This window comes from Castanea sativa, chromosome 5, assembly GCF_040712315.1.
Source record: "Castanea sativa cultivar Marrone di Chiusa Pesio chromosome 5, ASM4071231v1".
Lineage (NCBI taxonomy): Eukaryota > Viridiplantae > Streptophyta > Magnoliopsida > Fagales > Fagaceae > Castanea > Castanea sativa.
The window spans coordinates 62,827,398-62,844,460 of record NC_134017.1 but is presented as its reverse complement, the minus strand read 5'-3'; the positions used below and the strand labels follow the sequence as shown (position 1 = coordinate 62,844,460).

Below are 17,063 nucleotides of genomic sequence, written 5' to 3'. Positions count from 1 at the left end.
TGGCGACGAAACAATTTCTATTATGTTTGAATAGTTTTGATCGGCATTGCCGGGATATAAATTCGTACGTTCCTTTCCTATTTTAAGTTCTTGTACATTTGTTTTTACAAAATGCCCACTCTGCATATGATTAGGGTTAGCCTAACCATCATATCTTACATTCTTGCTTTTGGGGGCCGGGTGTAGCCCCTTTGAATTCAAGTCGTAGTGGCTTACGTTACTGGACGCTCGGCGTCGCTGACCATGCCGAGAATGGATCCTTGTACCTAGGCGAGAATAATGTAAGGTTTTCACCTGCTCGGTGATAGGAATCAAACCGAGGGTAGGTTTCTGTCCTTAGATAAAAATGGCCTAAGGTTTTCACCTGCTCGGTGATAGGAATCGAACCGAGGACAGTTTTCTGTCCTTAGATAAAAATAGCCTAAGGTTTTCACCTGCTCGGTGATAGGAATCGAACCGAGGGCAGGTTTCTGTTCTTAGATAAAAATAGCCTAAGGTTTTCACCTGCTTGGTGATAGGAATTAAACTGAGGGCAGGTTTCTGTCCTTAGATAAAAATAGCCTAAGGTTTTCACCTACTCGGTGATAGGAATCGAACCGAGGGCAGGTTTTTATCTTTACCATGAATGAGTTGCCTTTACCCTCGCGATTCTCTTTATAATTCTTGTCTGGCGATAATAACTTGAAATAAGAAAAGGGGGAATCTAGTTGAATAAATGCCTTCGTATTAAACATGCAGTAATGCAGGATTACATCAAGTTTATATATTTGGATGGTGTTCGGTCATTGATAAAATTTGTTCAAATTGCGAACATTCCATGGTCGGTGGAGCGGTTTTTCCTTCAAATCCTCCAAATAGTATGCCCTTGCTCCGGCAATAGCAGTCACATGGTAGGGCCCTTCCTAGGACGGAGCTATTTTTCTCGCGTATTCCTCACGACCTTACGGAGTACCAAATCTCCCGCAGCGAACTCTCTTCTTCTGACGGCTCTATTGTACCTCCGGGCAAGCTTCTGTTGATACTCTGCCAGTCGAATGATGGCCACATCTCGGTGTTCCTCCAGCAAGTTCAGCTTCTTGGCCATCAACTTCTCGTTCTCGTCAGAAGCGAATCCCGCAACTCGAGCACTACACAGGTTTACTTCAGCAGGGATGACTGCCTCCGCCCCGTAAGTTAGAGAGAATGACATTTCTCCCGTGGATCTCCTTGGAGTGGTTCGGTATGCCCATAGGACACTTGGCAACTCCTCGACCCACTTACCCTTGGCGCCCTCCAATATTTTCTTCAAACCGCTCACGATAGCCTTATTGGTCGCTTCTGCCTGGCCGTTACTCTGCTGGTAGGCTGGCGTGGAGTATCGGTTTTGGATACCGAGGTTCTCGCAGAACTCCCGGAAAGCCCTGCTGTCGAACTGCAGGCCATTGTCCGATATCAGAGATTGCGGCACACCGAACCTTGTTATAATATTCCTCCATACAAATCTCTTAACGTCAACATCTCTGATGTTGGCCAGTGCCTCAGCTTCTGCCCACTTTATGAAATAGTCTGCTGCCACCAGCACGAACCTTCGGTTGCCCGTTGCTTGGGGAAATGGTCCGACTATATCCAGCCCCCAATGAGCGAATGGCCACGGGCTACAAACTGGGTTCAAGTTCCCGGCCGGTTGGTAGATCATTGGCGCGTGCACCTGACACTGTTCACACCTCTGAGCGTACTCGGTAGCTTCCTTCCTCATCTGTGGCCACCATAACCCCTGGGTCATTGCTCGGTGCGCCAGCAAGCGTCCCCCCACGTGGCTACCGCAGACTCCCTTATGCAGTTCAGCTAATAGTTCTTTGGCCTGGCTGGGGCGAAGGCACTATAGGTATGGCCCTTCGAATGACCTGCGATATAGCTTCCGATCGGTAGATAACCAGTACCGAACGGAAGTTCGCCGTACTCTGGCTGCCTCTTTCCCATCTTTCAGGGCTTGATCTTCTGCAAGAAAGTTGATGATTGGATCCATCCAGCATTTCTCGGCTTCAACGATCTGTAGAATCAGTGCCCTAGCGGTAATACTTGGTTCGGGCACCAACTCCACCCTGATCAGTCGAGGTACCTCGTCAGCTATTGATAATGCTAGAGTCGCCAAAGAATTAGCGTGCCGGTTCTGTCCCTGGGCTATCCGCTCAATCTTGACTGTCACAAAGTTACCCATCATCTGCTTTACTAGCCGCAGATATTCTATCATCCGGGGATCTTTGGTCTCGAAGTTCCCTTGGACCTGACTTACTACTAGGAGGGAGTCTGAGTACACTTCGACCTCCTTTGCCCTCAGATCCATGACAACCCTTAGTTCAGCCAGCAGAGCCTCATATTCAACCTCATTATTAGAAGCCCTGAAGCCTAATTTGAATGAGTGTTCTAGCTTTAGATCTTCCGGGGTAATGATCACGATCCTAGCCCCTGCTCCAGCCGCATTGGACGCTCCGTCCATAAATACCTTCCATGGCTTGACTTCTACTAGGCAGGTTATGTCTGTACCTCTCGGCGAGAACTCGGTAATAAAGTCCGCAAGTACCTGTCCCTTCACTGAGTTCCTCGGCTTGTATCTGATGTCGAAAGAGCCCAGCCGAGTCCCTTACTTGGCTATCCTCCCTGTAAAGTCAGATCTCCTCAGCAATGACTGGAATGGGTACTCGGTCAAGACGTGGACTGTGTGGGCCTGAAAATAATGGGGTAATTTTCGGGTGCAATGCACGAGTGCCAGCACCAGTTTTTCTAGTGGTAAATACCTGGTCTCCGCGTCGACTAATGTCTTGCTAATGTAATAAACCGGGAGCTGTACATCGCTATCCCTCAATAGTATGGCGCTTGCTGCATGCTCGGATACCGAGAGGCACATATACAAGTCTTCTCCTAGTTCTGGGGCTAACAACGTCGGTGCCCGCCCAAGGTAATCCTTTAGATCTTGGAAGGCTCTGTCACACTCCTCGTCCCACTAGAACCCCTTCCACTTCTTCAGAAGTTGGTAAAAGGGCTGGCACCGATCAGTGAACTTGGAAATAAATCGGTTAAGAGTAGCCAGCATACTAGTTAGTTTTTGAACCTCTTTCGGATTGCTCGGTGGTTTGAGACGTTGCACGACTTCAATTTGATCGGGGTTAACTTCGATTCCTCGTCTAGTAATCAAATAACCCAGGAACTTGCTAGATCCAACCCCGAAGGCACACTTATCGGCGTTAAGGCGCAGCCGGTGTCGTTGGAGTATCTCGAACACTTCCTTCAGGTCGTCAATGTGCTGTCCTTCTTGCCTGGTTTTTATTACCATGTCGTCGATGTACACTTCGATAGTCCGTCCAATCTTATCCCTAAACATCCTCGTCATCATTCGTTGATAAATGGCTCCTGCGTTCTTCAAACCGAACGGCATCACGGTATAGTGGTAGTTAGCATCGAGCGTTAAAAATGCCGTTTTCTCCTGATCCTCGGCTGCTAGGGCAATCTGGTGATAGCCCTGGAAGGCATTGAGGAAACTCATTCTTGGGTGCCTGCATGTAGCGTCCACCAATTGATCGATTTTCGGCATTGGAAACGGATCCTTTGGACACGCTTGGTTCAGATCAGTAAAATCAACACAAACTCTCCACTTACTGGTCTTCTTTTTCATGACCATCGTGTTTGCGAGCCATTCCGTAAAGAACGTTTCCTTTATGGCCCTTACCTCTCTTAGCTTCCCAACTTTCTGTCTGACGGCTTCCACATGCTCCTTAGCAGACCTTCTCGGTTTTCGTTTCTTGGGAGGGCATAGAGGATCCACATTCAGCTTGTGAACTATGAACTCAGGGTTGTCACCAGGCACCTCATACGGATTCCATGCAAACACATCCACGTTTTGTATGAGGAACAGCAGTAGCTGCACCCTTTCCCTATCATTCAAGCCTACCCCAATCTGAAAACTCCTTTCACTTCCCGGTAAGATCTTTACGCTTACCAAATCCTCGGTAGCGTTGGTCCCCTCTACCTGGGGATGCTGTAATTGCTATAAGGGCGCCTTCTCGGCTGATTCCTTCTGCTCCGTTTGTTTGTTTGCCGCGGCTACCAAACACTATCTGGCCGCTTGCTGATCACCCCTTATTACTGTAATCCCTTCGTCAGTTCGGAATTTGACTTTCACGTGCAAGGTAGACGGTATAGCCCCCATGTCATGTATCCATGGCCTCCCGAATATTGCCGTGTACGGTGAGAAAGAGGCAACCACTATGAATGTCACTATTACCTCCCTGCCTCCTATGATAACTGGGAGCGAAATCTGCCATTCTGGTGTCACCATATGCCCATCGAATCCCATTAAAGGTGTATCATACTTGGATAAGTCCCCATTTTTCAGGCCGAGCCCCCTGTATAGGTCTGGGTACATTACATCTGCGCCACTCCCTTGATCTATCATTATCCCTTTCACTATAAAGCCTTTATTCAGGTAGTGACTATTAAAGCATCATGGTGGGGCTGAGTAGTACCTTCCAGGTCGTCATCGTCGAACGCTATGAGTTGTCTACTGTACCTCGGCTTCTTCCCCGGGGATTGTTCGCTCGCGCTTCCTTCTGCTGACACCACAGTCAACACCCCTTTTGCTGTGGGTGCTCTAATTGCCCTTGGTGTGGCGGGATGACCTCTATGACTCCCAAAGGGGGTGGGAGAGGGTTTCGATGCAGCCGATCTGCCTGCCCGGTCTCCTGATTCCCTGTCTCCACCAAAAACTCTTTCAAATGCCCCGCCTTCACCAACTGTTCCAAGTGATCTTTCAACATCCTACACTGCTCAGTGGTGTGCCCTTTATCTCTATGATAAGTGCAATACAAATTTTGGTTTCTCCTTGATGGGTCGCCCGCCATCCTGTTCGGCTGCTTAAAATACGACTCATTTTTTATCCTATCAATGATGCGGTGTACGGGCTCCTTGAACGTCGCGTTGACTCTCTCGGCCATCGGGTCGGACTCTTGAATTCTTAAATCCTTCCTGTGTCTGGGGTTGAAGCCGTTGTTCTGAGGATAACCGATTATCGCCTCCTTCCCCTTGGACTGTAGCCGATCATCTTTTAAGCGCTTGTACTCCTCGATACGCCTCATCAACTGCCTCATATCCTTAGGAGGCTTTAGGGTCAACGATTCTCTCAGCCCGGATTCTTCAGGCAAGCCCATCCGAAAGGTGCTCGTCGCGATCTTTCCATTACCCCCGCCGATCTCGTTATACAATTCCCAATACCGATTGGCATAGTTGCGAAGGGTCTCCCCAGCCCCCATCTTTATTGATAGCAACGCGTCCATGGGCTGCGGCACCCAGCTGTAAGTCATGAATCGCACTCCAAACTCCTGGATCAGTTACGAAAAACTATGAATCGAACCCTTCTTCAACCCGTTGAACCACCTCAAAGCAGTGGGGCCAAGGCTCGAGGGGAAAATCTTACACATCAATGCATCGTTATGGGAGTGTAAGGACATCATATGAATATAGTGACTTACATGTTCCATCGAGTCTGTCTTCCCAGTGTAGGAATTGAACGGTGGGCGTGCGAACCAGCTCGACATAGGCGCGCTCTCGATATCTCTAGAAAACGAAGACCGGGCAGCTTGACGCAGTGCTCAGCTTATGGTATCCATGGCCGCATTACGTGGTCGCCCCGCGTCGGGGAAGTCGATTCACGGTTCGCATACTCTCGCGAATGGTCACGGTGCCTACGAGACCCGGATTGAAGAGATCCTGCCTCACAGTGATTCCCCACACTTACTGACCTTTCCCTTCGTTCTCCCTGGTCCTTTCTCCTGCGTCGACCCCGTGCTTGCAACTCCAAATCCCTGACCGCCATGCACAGGCGTTCGAGCTTTTGATCCCTCTGCTCAAGCTCCTGGTCTCTTCTGTCAAAGTGGCTGCGGCCCGAGGCGTCAGACATTGTCTGGAGGGTTTGGTACGACCCTTCTCCGGGCCCAGATTCTTCTACCTCCTCATGCCTTCTGTCCTCCTGCCTTTTTTGCCTCCTTTCTCTCCATGTAGACCCTCACGACGACCCTCCAGTGTCACTCTCTGCATGGCTTCTCTGTCCACTTCCAGACATCCTTATGAGCGTGCCAAGATAGCACCACAGCTACGTAGGAGATCCCCACAGACGGCACCAATAGTGCGTTCCCAAAATAAGGCTATTGGCCCTAAGAGGAGTTTGGGCTCACAATTTATTTGTATGGTGGGCTTTTGGATTTCCTACCACGGGTGGCACTATGCTCGACTGCCCCGTTTCCTTAGTCTCCCATTTTTTCTCCCTAACACTCCCCTTTCTTCCTTGGGAATGATTACTTTCTCTCTAGTCTTTCCACTTTGGGATTGCCAACCACTTTAACTGAGTCGTCCCTGCCTATTTATAGCCATACTTAGTGGAGTGGCCATGATTATTTTCCTGGTGAGTGGGAAGAGGGGTCCAATACTGTTAAGCTTAAATGGAGGTTTAGTTGGGGGTGGGAGGAAGCGAGAGTGGCATTGGGACTGGCTCCACCGCTGGCTGTACTGCTTGGCGGGGGTGTTCCCGTAGCCTATACTAGATTTACGGGCGGTCATCTTCTCCAAACGGACGGGGTTTTGCATTTACAGCGTGCCGCTGGTGTTCCCTTTATCCCGAATTGGGTGCCAAGAATCATCCGGATGGTACTCATAAGCCCGGTTTCACAAGTGATCTTCAAACGTGACAGTTCTCGAACGTGAACCCCAGCTAATCGTGGGCTTTGTGTACGTGGCACTGTTGGGATGAGCCTTAGTGAGTATTGGGCCCGCGAATGAATAGCGTTCCGTACAGTTCTTATCTCTAATATGACACTTGAAAATATTTCAATTTTCTTTACATAGAATACGGTACTTGGCAGAACCTCATACTTTCCCACATGAGGTATCTGCTTATATGTGTGTGTGTGTGTGTGTGTGTGTGTGTGTATTGATCGATTTAATTAGACAAAAACAAATATGTCTTGAACCATTGAACCAAATGATACAAAAAATATTTATTTTTTAATTAAAAAAAGTCTTGAAATAATGAACCAAAATGAAATAAAAAGTCAATATTTAATTTGTTCTTATCTCTAATGTGACACTTGAAATGTTTTAATTCTCTTTGCATAGAATACGCTACTTAATCTCTGCTTTTTTATATATATATATTGATTGATTGCAGTGAAACCTAGAAAAGGTGACATATCCCGTGTTCCATCATGTCTATGCACAAACTTGGAAGAAAAAAAAGAAAGTTTTAGGTCTCATGTATTGTGGAAAATGATTGAGAGAAACCTAGCAGCTGATTTTTAGCAGTAATACATTCTGGCATTTGGATTGTCTGTCAGCTTTGGTTGCTGAAAATGAAAAGCAATGACCCGGAGGAAAATGAATAAAAAAAAAAAGAGAGGAGGAAATGACTCATTTCTCTAGACCTTAATTTGCCTAAGCCATAGTCATGCAACCCTCAACTTTTTCTTTGTAGGTTCTACCAGCACTGATCGGTTTCCCACCCCCTTGTGGGAGTTGGGAATCCTGCTGCTGTGTACCTATATCCATGACGTGCAGCAGTAGTAGTAGTAGTAGTGACACCGATTGACAAATCGTAGCGAGCCCTGGCAATGGGGTGAGAAAGTGTTGCATACGCCTTGTGAATCTCTATGAAGTCCCGGCCATTGGGATTGGAGCAACTCATAGCATCTGGGTGGAACTGCTTTGCTAAACCACGGTATGCAGCTTTGATCTCAGCTTGGGAAGCAGTTTGCTTCACACGTAGTAATTGGTACAATGTAGTAGTAGTAGTAGTAGTAGTGCCAGTTTTGGCTGACAATAATGAAGATGATGATTTTATTGTCCTCTCAGAACCATCTACAATACTTTCGGTTGCAGTGGCATCAGATAGTGTGAGAATGGTCTTAAATTGGGTTCTTCTGAATCTAATACAAGACTTTCTAGGCCATATTCCCTGATCATTTTCATTGTTTGGGTTTGATATTTTGAAACCAAGTGAGGATTTTGGTGTGAGAAGGGTGGAGTTTCCTAACATGTCTTTCCTCAGTTCTTGCTACTGACTCTGAACGTTTTAAGTGAAGGAAACTGATGACAAAATCCAATGTGAATGTAGAAAGCTTATGTAATGGAATATACGTGGAAATGGAGTATATTGGGATGGGGACTTGAGAATCTAGCTTCTGGGTTTGGTTTTGGACAGTGCATATAAGTATAGCTAGTTATTAATATTATAAGGCTTTTTGGGGTAGAGAGTGAGGCAGTGGGCTCCTACGTTTTTGCTTTGACAGTTTTCAGCTTTCAGCACACAGTGCGGCTAAAGATTGTGGAGGTACACATACCAACCATCCAACCAAAGGGTGTGTCAGTGTTTTCTTAGTAGGTAATGTTCACCAAAAACAACTCAGTCATTTGCTTGCACTTAATACACCCATGGTGTTTGAGTTTGAGCTTCCAGAAGATGCTCTACTTCACGTTCTTGCATTGGCTATAGCATTAAAATAAGAGACCTACAGGTACCCTTTTTTCCTTTTTCTTTTTTCCAATTTTAGTATCATTAAAAACACAGGATCTTTCAGTGTGTATATATTTAACATTCTTCCACAAATATCAATTAGAATAAGTAACATGAAAACCTCCTTAGTCTGTCTCGAAGGGAGGCATTTTACACATTATTCTCCTCTATTAAATTGAAACATGGACTAGTAGTTACATAGTCTTGAGGTCAAATAAATAAATATAAGTAAAAGTATTATCTTTCTTCAACATGTGTCAATCATGTTATTATGAAATAACAATACACAAATCGCCCCTTATTAGTACCACTAATTCCCTGATCACCTAAGCAAGAATAGTGACCTAACCATGATTGATTCAGACATGATATTTTAATTTCGTCCATTTTGATAATCTACACCACCACCCTAGACCTATCAATTCTTTTATTCGTCATTAGTCAATGACACATTCGAGTTTTAATAACAATCTAAAGTTGGCACTTCGATTGGTCTCATGAACATTTGAATTTCAATAGTAATCTAAAGTCGGCACTCGATTGGTATAGTGATCAGATTTTCTCAAAAGAAATGTTATCTAGGTTTTTGGAAAACCAATCTCACATTAGTAATTATTGTGTCTTACCTACATTCAGTCATATTTAATACGATTGGACTTGTCCCATTTTGTCTGCTTAGAGACACCATTTTGAAATAAAAATACACCCAATCAATAACTGAGGAGATTGGCTTCAAACACATTGAAAAACTTGATCTAGGGGTTTAAATCACGCTAAAAAGGATAGTAAAACCTTTTTATATGAACTATGCTCAAAGAAAAACCCTATTTTTCTGACTTGTTCATCTGTCTTCGCCCAACCCACACTAGGTTGGCCCAAACTAGTAAGTTGGACCTCTTGTTTTATTTTTCAGGTACACATTCAGTGTCTCAATGGGCCCAATCCAGTGGATCCTAATGCCTTCCCAACGTGGACCCATTTGTTAGCCTGTACCTACCCACTTACAGTTCCTTCACCAAATTTCTCAATTCTAGAAAGATCATTGAACAAAAAGCCCATGTTGATGCAATTGTTCAAGCTTTCCAATTATTCATCCACCTGATTATGAACAACAAAGAATTCAACAGGGATACATTCATCACATCCTTGTTTATTGTTTTTCCTCATACAAGAAAACAAAGTCCCAAAAAAAAAGAAAATTCAAAATTATATTCACCTTAAGAAAGCTGGAAAACCAATTTGTTCTTGAAATTTTAAAGAAAGCAAGTTGTCCGCATGAAATTTCCCAACTGTGCTAAGAAAATCTCCAAGAAATCGAAGTCTCTTGAGAACTTTTCAATTTCTGTAGAGTCCTAGACCAGTTGCATCTACACAAGAGCCAGACCCTGCATTCCTCTACGGAGCTTCATTTTCTATACATGTGGTCACAGTCTCTTGAAGCTGACCATACTCAGTACAATTAGTTTCAAAAGAAATGCACCCATTTGGGAATGGGAAAGATCAAAGAAAAAGAGCAAGAGGATCTGTTACAGCAAATATTATGCTTATGCAGAAATTACTACATTTTTTCCTGCCTGCTATCGACGATGTGAAAACCAATGTCTGAGTACCAATTGCGAAGAAACTACCATAAAATGGCTAGCTTTTCTTGCTGATGAAGAGCGGATCATCATCTGCATGCAGCTGTAATTTTTTTTTTTAAAAATTTATTTCAATTTCTTATAGAAAGACTATAATTTCATTAAATAAAATGAAAAGAAATTACATCATTTGAAAGAGAGCATAACAAAGGATGTTGTTTTTTCTTAATAAAAAAAAAAAGGTAGATTGATCATGAGGGAGGGAGGATGGGGTTAGATCTAAACAAAGATTATTAAATGATGATGTGTCCATTAAATAATAAAAGTTGGTGTTTATTATGCACAAACAACACGTTTTTAGTTTGAAAAATGCTCTGTCCACAATATTTCATAACAAATCATACGTGGTAGGTTGTTATCGGTTGTTTTGGTGAACAAAAAAGTAATTTTAATAATATGTTTAAATTAGAACTAATAACAACTAATCACTACTAATTTACTTTGAAAGCGTTATAAAAATATTGAGGACGTTACACTTCTCTTTCAGTTTATTTATGTGACACAATTTCAGTTTAAATCTCAAGTATGAGTACATTTGTGTGTTCTAGAATGTGCCTAAGAGTTATTGACTTATTTCCCAAAGATCTTTCATAAAGAATTACAGGTGGCATTCATTCTAAGGAAAAAAAAAAACTAATTAATCTCCATTATGCTTTCCACATCTACGATTTTTCCAGTAAGCATTGTCTTCTTTAATTAATTGTTGGGTGACTTGTGTTTATTGATTGGGGTGATGTGATTTAATGATGCCTGATAAAATCTTTAAACGTAGTTCTGATTTCCCCACATTTAGAAGATCACCTCCAAACCTAGGAGGTATGTTTTCAGCCGGGTATGGGCATAAAATGATATGGGATACAACAACGATATGACAAATTTCAAAAAAATTAAAATTACAATATGACATGCATTTATTAATATTAAATACATTTTTATTTATGTTTTTTATATTATAGCTTTATTTTTCATATATTGTAAAGTATATAGCATAAGAGCAATATATAATAAAGTGAATTCAGCCCTTTATTATCAAGTCGGATAATGGGTTAGGTTTTGCTAGGGTTTGGACCATCCTAGTTATGATGGTTTCAGCACCAAAACCCACATCATCAACTTGCTATAGGTTAAATGATAAAAATAGAATGAGATTTTGATTTTAATTAATACTAATGTAATATTGTAAGACTAATCAATTTTTTGTCCTTTTCAATTACATAATATGCTACTACTAACACAACTAATTTTCACAACAAATTTCATAATAGATGAAGTGGTTGATTGTGAGCGGTAGATACAACTGACACTCCTAGACGGATAAACTCAATACCATTTGTCTCTCAATCACAATCAACCACTTTGGCAATTAATTATAAAATTTGTTATGAAAAAGTTGTGCCCTCCCACCAGTGATTCCTTTATATTGAAATGCATGACATGTGTGGGTGATTTCTTAGGCTGCTTGGGGACAAATATAACGTGTCGAAACGAGGTATGGCTGGAAGAGGTACGTAGTTGGTACATGGTGGACGCATATCAGAGAAGAATAGCCATATAGCCCATAGGAGAGGCAAATCAAAGAGAGACAGAAGTGAACGAAAAAGATGGTATTGCCAATGCCTGGTGGTCTTTGGAAGCTAAAAATAGAGAGGAGAGAGAGAAAAAGAAGGAACCAACGCAACCCATCTGTTTCATTTTAGTTCTTCATGCTGGAGAGAGAGAGAGAAAGAAAGAGAGAAAGGGGAGATGGGTAAAAAGCGTGAGAGGAAGTGTGCATATGTATGCGGTTGGAGACGGTTTTAGCTTAGAATCGCGTAGCGTAGCGTGTCAGCAAAGCTCTCTAATCTAAATCTTATCATCATCATCATAGCAAAGCAAACGTTACCAGCAGCAGTTTCAGATATAACAAAAGTGTCTCAGCCTCTCAGCCTCATCAGTCATAAGGTGACAAACTTTTCTGTGTTATAATAATATATTCTTGACCGAATAATTTGATTTCAAAACCTCCATTAGAGTCTGTCTCTTTCTCACAAACGGTAGGCTTTAGTTTATTATATATTTTACTTATTCTTATTGCATGTTCTGTCTTTTCAGTTTCATGTAAGCCTCTCTTGCTTTTTGTAGATGCATCATGCATTCTTTCATGTCAAGCTTTAGGTCCGATTGTTCTGTAAATATATCATTTAAGAATTATATAATGTTGGGGCATCTCAGTCCTAATCTCAAACCATTTCGGCTAGGTTCTTGTTTTGTCATTCTTAATGCGACATTTCTGTCTCTTATATAAAGTTATAGCCCCTAATTTTATTCTTTGATACCAAGCTGTTCTTGATCTTTCAAGGAATGTATTGGTTCACGAATCAGTTCCTTACTTTGTATAGGAGTACTAATTACACAAGTTCATTCCATGAAGACTAAAACCTGTCTCCCAAAGAAGAGTAGAGGACATTCTATGCAGTTTTTCTTGCTTCTCTCATAATCAATTGGCACATAAATAGGTGTGTATCACATTGTAGAATTATTCCTTTATTTTTTTTCCTGAGTCTCTATCAAATTATGAGTTTCAGTCAACTCAATAATTAGAAAAAAAAAAAAACCACAGTTCAAATTTCGTCTACATTGTTTATTAGTTATTGTTTTGACCTGATGGTAAATAATAATTACCATAAAGTAAACATAATAGGTTTCAAATCCTATTATATCGATTTAAGGAAAAAAAAGTTATCTATTGATGAGTCTTAGAACTGGCATATGCAATGTGTTCTTATGAGCTCTCAATGTAATCTTTATATCTAATCTTTGACAGTTGACAGGAAGGCCAACTTTTCACAAATAATAAATGGAGCGAGAGAACCAGCATAAGAGAGCAAGGGAAGGTGATGATGAGGAATACCAAAATTGTTCAAAGAAGATCAATGCAGAGAAGCAAGATAGTAGCAAGGGTGTCGACTTAAACGATGTGAACGATGACAAGGACAGTGAAAAGACATCATGCGATTCCTCCTTGGCATTAGATGAAGGTGTATTTGATTTCCCTTGGCTGAAAGATGGTATGATCTCCAAATCAGAAGACTGGAAATTGGAAGACACCTTTTCTTCCTCACTCTATGACACCTCTTCCACCAATGAAGCTGGTATTGATGAGTTTCCTGCTGGCCAATGTTTGTGTCAGACTCCGGAGCCAGCACTCCTAAACAAACCTGATGATCATGAGGAAAAGTTTGATGATAATTTACGGCGGCCACTCGAAGATGATGGCTTGGGTTGCATTTGGACCTCTCTACTCAGTGAGCCTCTTCAACAGGGTGGTATCTAATTTTTCCGTGTAGACTTGATAGCTTTGTGCACTGGATACAGTCTTTTTACATGTCTTCAAATTAATGTATGATCACAAGCCTGCGTGGGAATCAACCCACCCCAACTTCACAGACTAAGCTTAATTAGCTATATATGCTCCTCATGTTCATCTCATGTTGATGAAGCACACCATGTGGTTATTAATTGTATATCGACATGGTAAAACTTAATTCAAGCTACCTTCTTTATAATGTTGATCATCTTCCAAAATTTTTTGCTTTTTCATTTTTTCCCCCGGTGCTCTTACTTAATTAGCAATAGGCACACCTTCACCATTTTCGTTGCATCTGTTTCTTGATGGTACATGTTATTTATATAAAAGATCTCATGTAAGAGAGTATAATGTTCTACCTAGGGGTGTCAATGTTTAACATGACCCATGAACACAACATAGGTTTTTACGATTTAGGATTAGGCCTTAGTGAGTTTGGGTCATAAACAAACCAGTCGACCTGAAAGCAATATGATAAAAAAATGTGTCATAAGCAATTCAACCTATATTTTAAACTTTTTTTTTTTTGAAGTGAGTGGTTACAAAAATGTAAAAGTGATGTAATTGTAAATTGAAGCTTTACAAATCCTAAATCTCTATAAACCTTTATATAAATTTTTTATTTATTTAAGCTGTCCTCACTCCCTCTCACTCTCAAACCCTAAATCATCCCTCTCACTTTAAGCGGATGGTATTACATTATTGACTTATATTTACCAAGTACTTTGATGTTATCTTGAATTTTTGGATGATGTGTTTAGAGTATTTGATTTAAAAGGTATTTTGATGTTATAAAGTTGTGTTAAATTTATTGTTTATTAAATTAATAACAATATTAATCAGGTGTTTTTTCAAATGGGTTAAATGAATTACATTTGTGTTAACCCAATTAGTTTGATATTAAGTGTGTTGAAATGGATCGTATCATCTTCATGTCAACTCAACATGACTTGTTTATTAAGCATGTTGTGTTAATTCTTTTCATTAACATATCTTGTTAGGGTTGAAAGATTATTAATATGATATGATATATATTGTTATATTAATTATTTTAAGTGGTGCATTAATTATTTAAATATAATGAAATTTCAATGTCAATTTTATAAAATTGACATGAGAAACAATTGGTAGAAATTAATATTGTATTCGTGCTCAAATTTAGTTACTTTTGCAAAAGTGGAAACAAAGTTCAACAAAAGAAAAAAAATTAATAACACACAATCAAGAATGTAACCTTCCTCAAACAGTAAATGATCAGTTGAGGTCGTGGTTGTAGTTCAGACACTCCTTTTTGCTAAAGATATTGGTACCTCTTCTATTATTCTTAAAGGTGATTCCGAAGTAGTCTTCAATGTAGCATTGATAAGCTAAGAGACTTCATTTGATACTTATGATCACCTCATTGATGAAGAGATTCTAGCAGAATCCTTTGTTAATGCAATTTTTTTTCCATATCAAGAGATAAAAAAGTTATGTTGCTCATAACTTTACTAAACATGTTAGACACGTTAGTGATTTTTCAGTCTAAATGGAGGATGTTCCTTCATACCATAGTGTTGTAATTTTAGCCGATTTGGTTAATTTATCTTAATAAAATTTACAACATTTCTTCTAAAAATATATATAAACAATTATTGAAGGATATTTGCATTTTTATTTTTTTTAGTAGGCATGCTTATTTATGTTGGTCACAATATCATGCATTTTTTAAATATGTAAACACATATAGTATGATTAATCACTAACCACTCTTATTGTCTTTCCTTTTTTGTCTACAAAATAGAACACTAAAGATTACAATTTTTTACATGCAAAATTATTGAAATTAAGTATTATACTCTTGTGGGTTCCTGCTAGCTCAACTGGTAAAGTTCCTGATAGTTGTATAAAAAATTTAGGATTCAATTCCTGCCTATACTAAAAACTGATTGGTGTCTTGAGTTTGATGATAATTAAAGAGCTCTCTAAAAAAAAAGTATTATACTCTTATATATATTTATAATGATTTTTTAATGACATTGTCAACCATTTCTAAGTTATTTATTGTTGTTGCATCCATTAACTTATTTAAATTGCTCAGGAGGTGAGGTCGTGTGATTAATTGAACAGTTAAAATCTAAAATGTTACCGCACATCAAAGCAGGACTTTGGTGTAACACGATTGATTCATCCCTATTTTAGGAATACTTTGCATCTCTATGTACTTCAAAGTAGGTGTACGATTACAAGTCGTAAAAGGTAGGATTTCTGGAACAATTTGTCAATATTCTTAATTTCACAATTGAATGGGAATCTGATTACGAATTGACAAGTTTTGAGGATGCTAACCAACATGCTGATTAGCCCAAACATTTCATTTTGGTTTTGAGTATATTCCGGTCCAAATCTATTTCACTGTTAAAATTTTATTTCTTACACCAATTGTACTAGTATCACGTTATTAAAAATTTTGGTAAATTACTCCCTTAAACATTTATATAAATTACATCTCGTTTGTATAAATATAAAACTTAAGTTCATGCCTTTTAAAAATTAAGCTAACAGAATATTCTATTTTAAAAAAAATTCTTATTCATATAGTGTATAAAATAAATACACTCATCTCCCTACTTAATTATTACATTTATACAAGCATAGAAGGTGGAAGTATTAAGTATCATTTAACAACATATTTAGGAAAAGTATTATTTCTGAAAACTTCAATGAAAGTTGGTGTAATTTATTTTTAAACATATGACATTTAATACACTTTTAAATTTGTAATATATAATTTGAATTATGAAGTGAATCTACGATACAAGATACAAGCCAATGTGACCAAAGCTTACTCATGATAATGATCATTAAATAAAATTTTTTTTTTTTAAAGAATGAATTTGGGTAAGACTATTTGTAATCTTTTCTTGGCAGTGTTCACTTTTTATAATGAATTTTTCTTGGTAGTTTTCACAATCTAGTTGGGCTGAGAACTATAATTGACGGTAATTATCCTTGATTTCCTAAAGTTAAAATTAATTTTAAAATGAAATAAAATAAACTTTAAATTAAAAAATACATATAATAATTCAAGTAACCGTATGCAGTTTTAGTGTTGGAGTGTGAGTGTATTCTTTTATCTCATATTTTTCCCTATATATATATATATATATATATATTTGTGTGTGTGTTTATCAAATAAAAAAATTAAAAAGTAGCTATTATTAGAAATTAACTATATTATAGATTAATCAAAGCTACTAAGATACATCAAACACATGGAAAGGAACGTGACCAGCCTAAACTGAGTCTGCAATTAGAATTTACAAATGTGGTTTGGTATTGGGACCCACTTTATCTTTTCTTTTACTTTTTTGGGTTGCTGAATTGGACCCATGCATTTTATCATTAAGGCCATCCTTCCGCAGTGCTTTAAACCTTTAACATATTTACGTTACCTACCTTTTGTGCTTTTCGTAAATGGGGTCACGAAATAAAACCCTTCCTTATTACTCTTGCTACTTTATATAAGGGAGAACTGACATGAAAAAACAAAAATAAAAATTTT

General features: G+C 39.5%; 4 protein-coding genes across 4 annotated transcripts; 1 reads left to right on the top strand and 3 right to left on the bottom strand.

Annotated features, from left to right (window-relative positions):
- Positions 1–3,428: 3,428 nt before the first annotated feature.
- Positions 3,429–4,429, bottom strand: LOC142635582 (uncharacterized). The gene is made up of 3 exons (XM_075809723.1): positions 4,121–4,429; positions 3,634–3,931; positions 3,429–3,580 (listed from the first exon to the last, which is right to left on the bottom strand). The coding sequence occupies exons 1-3, from the start codon at positions 4,427–4,429 to the stop codon at positions 3,429–3,431; spliced, it is 759 nt and encodes a 252-aa protein (XP_075665838.1).
- Positions 4,430–4,598: 169 nt separating this feature from the next.
- On the bottom strand, positions 4,599–5,929 carry LOC142635581 (uncharacterized). Its single transcript, XM_075809722.1, has 3 exons — positions 5,694–5,929; positions 5,502–5,586; positions 4,599–5,351 (listed from the first exon to the last, which is right to left on the bottom strand). The coding sequence occupies exons 1-3, from the start codon at positions 5,927–5,929 to the stop codon at positions 4,599–4,601; spliced, it is 1,074 nt and encodes a 357-aa protein (XP_075665837.1).
- Positions 5,930–7,498: 1,569 nt separating this feature from the next.
- On the bottom strand, positions 7,499–8,056 carry LOC142635580 (chaperone protein dnaJ 11, chloroplastic-like). Its single transcript, XM_075809721.1, has one exon. It carries the CDS (start codon positions 8,054–8,056, stop codon positions 7,499–7,501), a length of 558 nt encoding a protein of 185 aa, XP_075665836.1.
- A 4,933-nt stretch (positions 8,057–12,989) lies between these two features.
- LOC142633671 (uncharacterized) lies at positions 12,990–13,677 on the top strand. The gene has a single exon (XM_075807910.1). The coding sequence runs from the start codon at positions 13,010–13,012 to the stop codon at positions 13,484–13,486; it is 477 nt and encodes a 158-aa protein (XP_075664025.1). The 5' UTR covers positions 12,990–13,009; the 3' UTR covers positions 13,487–13,677.
- The last annotated feature ends 3,386 nt before the right edge of the window (positions 13,678–17,063 follow it).

Excerpts from the sequence above, each read along its gene's own strand:
- LOC142635581 (XM_075809722.1), bottom strand. The coding sequence starts at position 5,929 with ATGTCTGACGCCTCGGGCCGCAGCCACTTTGACAGAAGAGACCAGGAG. Across the intron at positions 5,587-5,693 it reads CACCGTGACCATTCGCGAGA|AGATATCGAGAGCGCGCCTA; the intron begins GTATGCGAACCG and ends TTCGTTTTCTAG. Across the intron at positions 5,352-5,501 it reads AGACAGACTCGATGGAACAT|GAGTTTGGAGTGCGATTCAT; the intron begins GTAAGTCACTAT and ends TAACTGATCCAG.
- LOC142635582 (XM_075809723.1), bottom strand. The coding sequence starts at position 4,429 with ATGATAGATCAAGGGAGTGGCGCAGATGTAATGTACCCAGACCTATAC. Across the intron at positions 3,932-4,120 it reads GAACTGACGAAGGGATTACA|ATTGGGGTAGGCTTGAATGA; the intron begins GTAATAAGGGGT and ends AGGAGTTTTCAG. Across the intron at positions 3,581-3,633 it reads GGTCATGAAAAAGAAGACCA|GATCCGTTTCCAATGCCGAA; the intron begins GTAAGTGGAGAG and ends GCGTGTCCAAAG.
- LOC142633671 (XM_075807910.1), top strand. The coding sequence starts at position 13,010 with ATGGAGCGAGAGAACCAGCATAAGAGAGCAAGGGAAGGTGATGATGAG.
- LOC142635580 (XM_075809721.1), bottom strand. The coding sequence starts at position 8,056 with ATGTTAGGAAACTCCACCCTTCTCACACCAAAATCCTCACTTGGTTTC.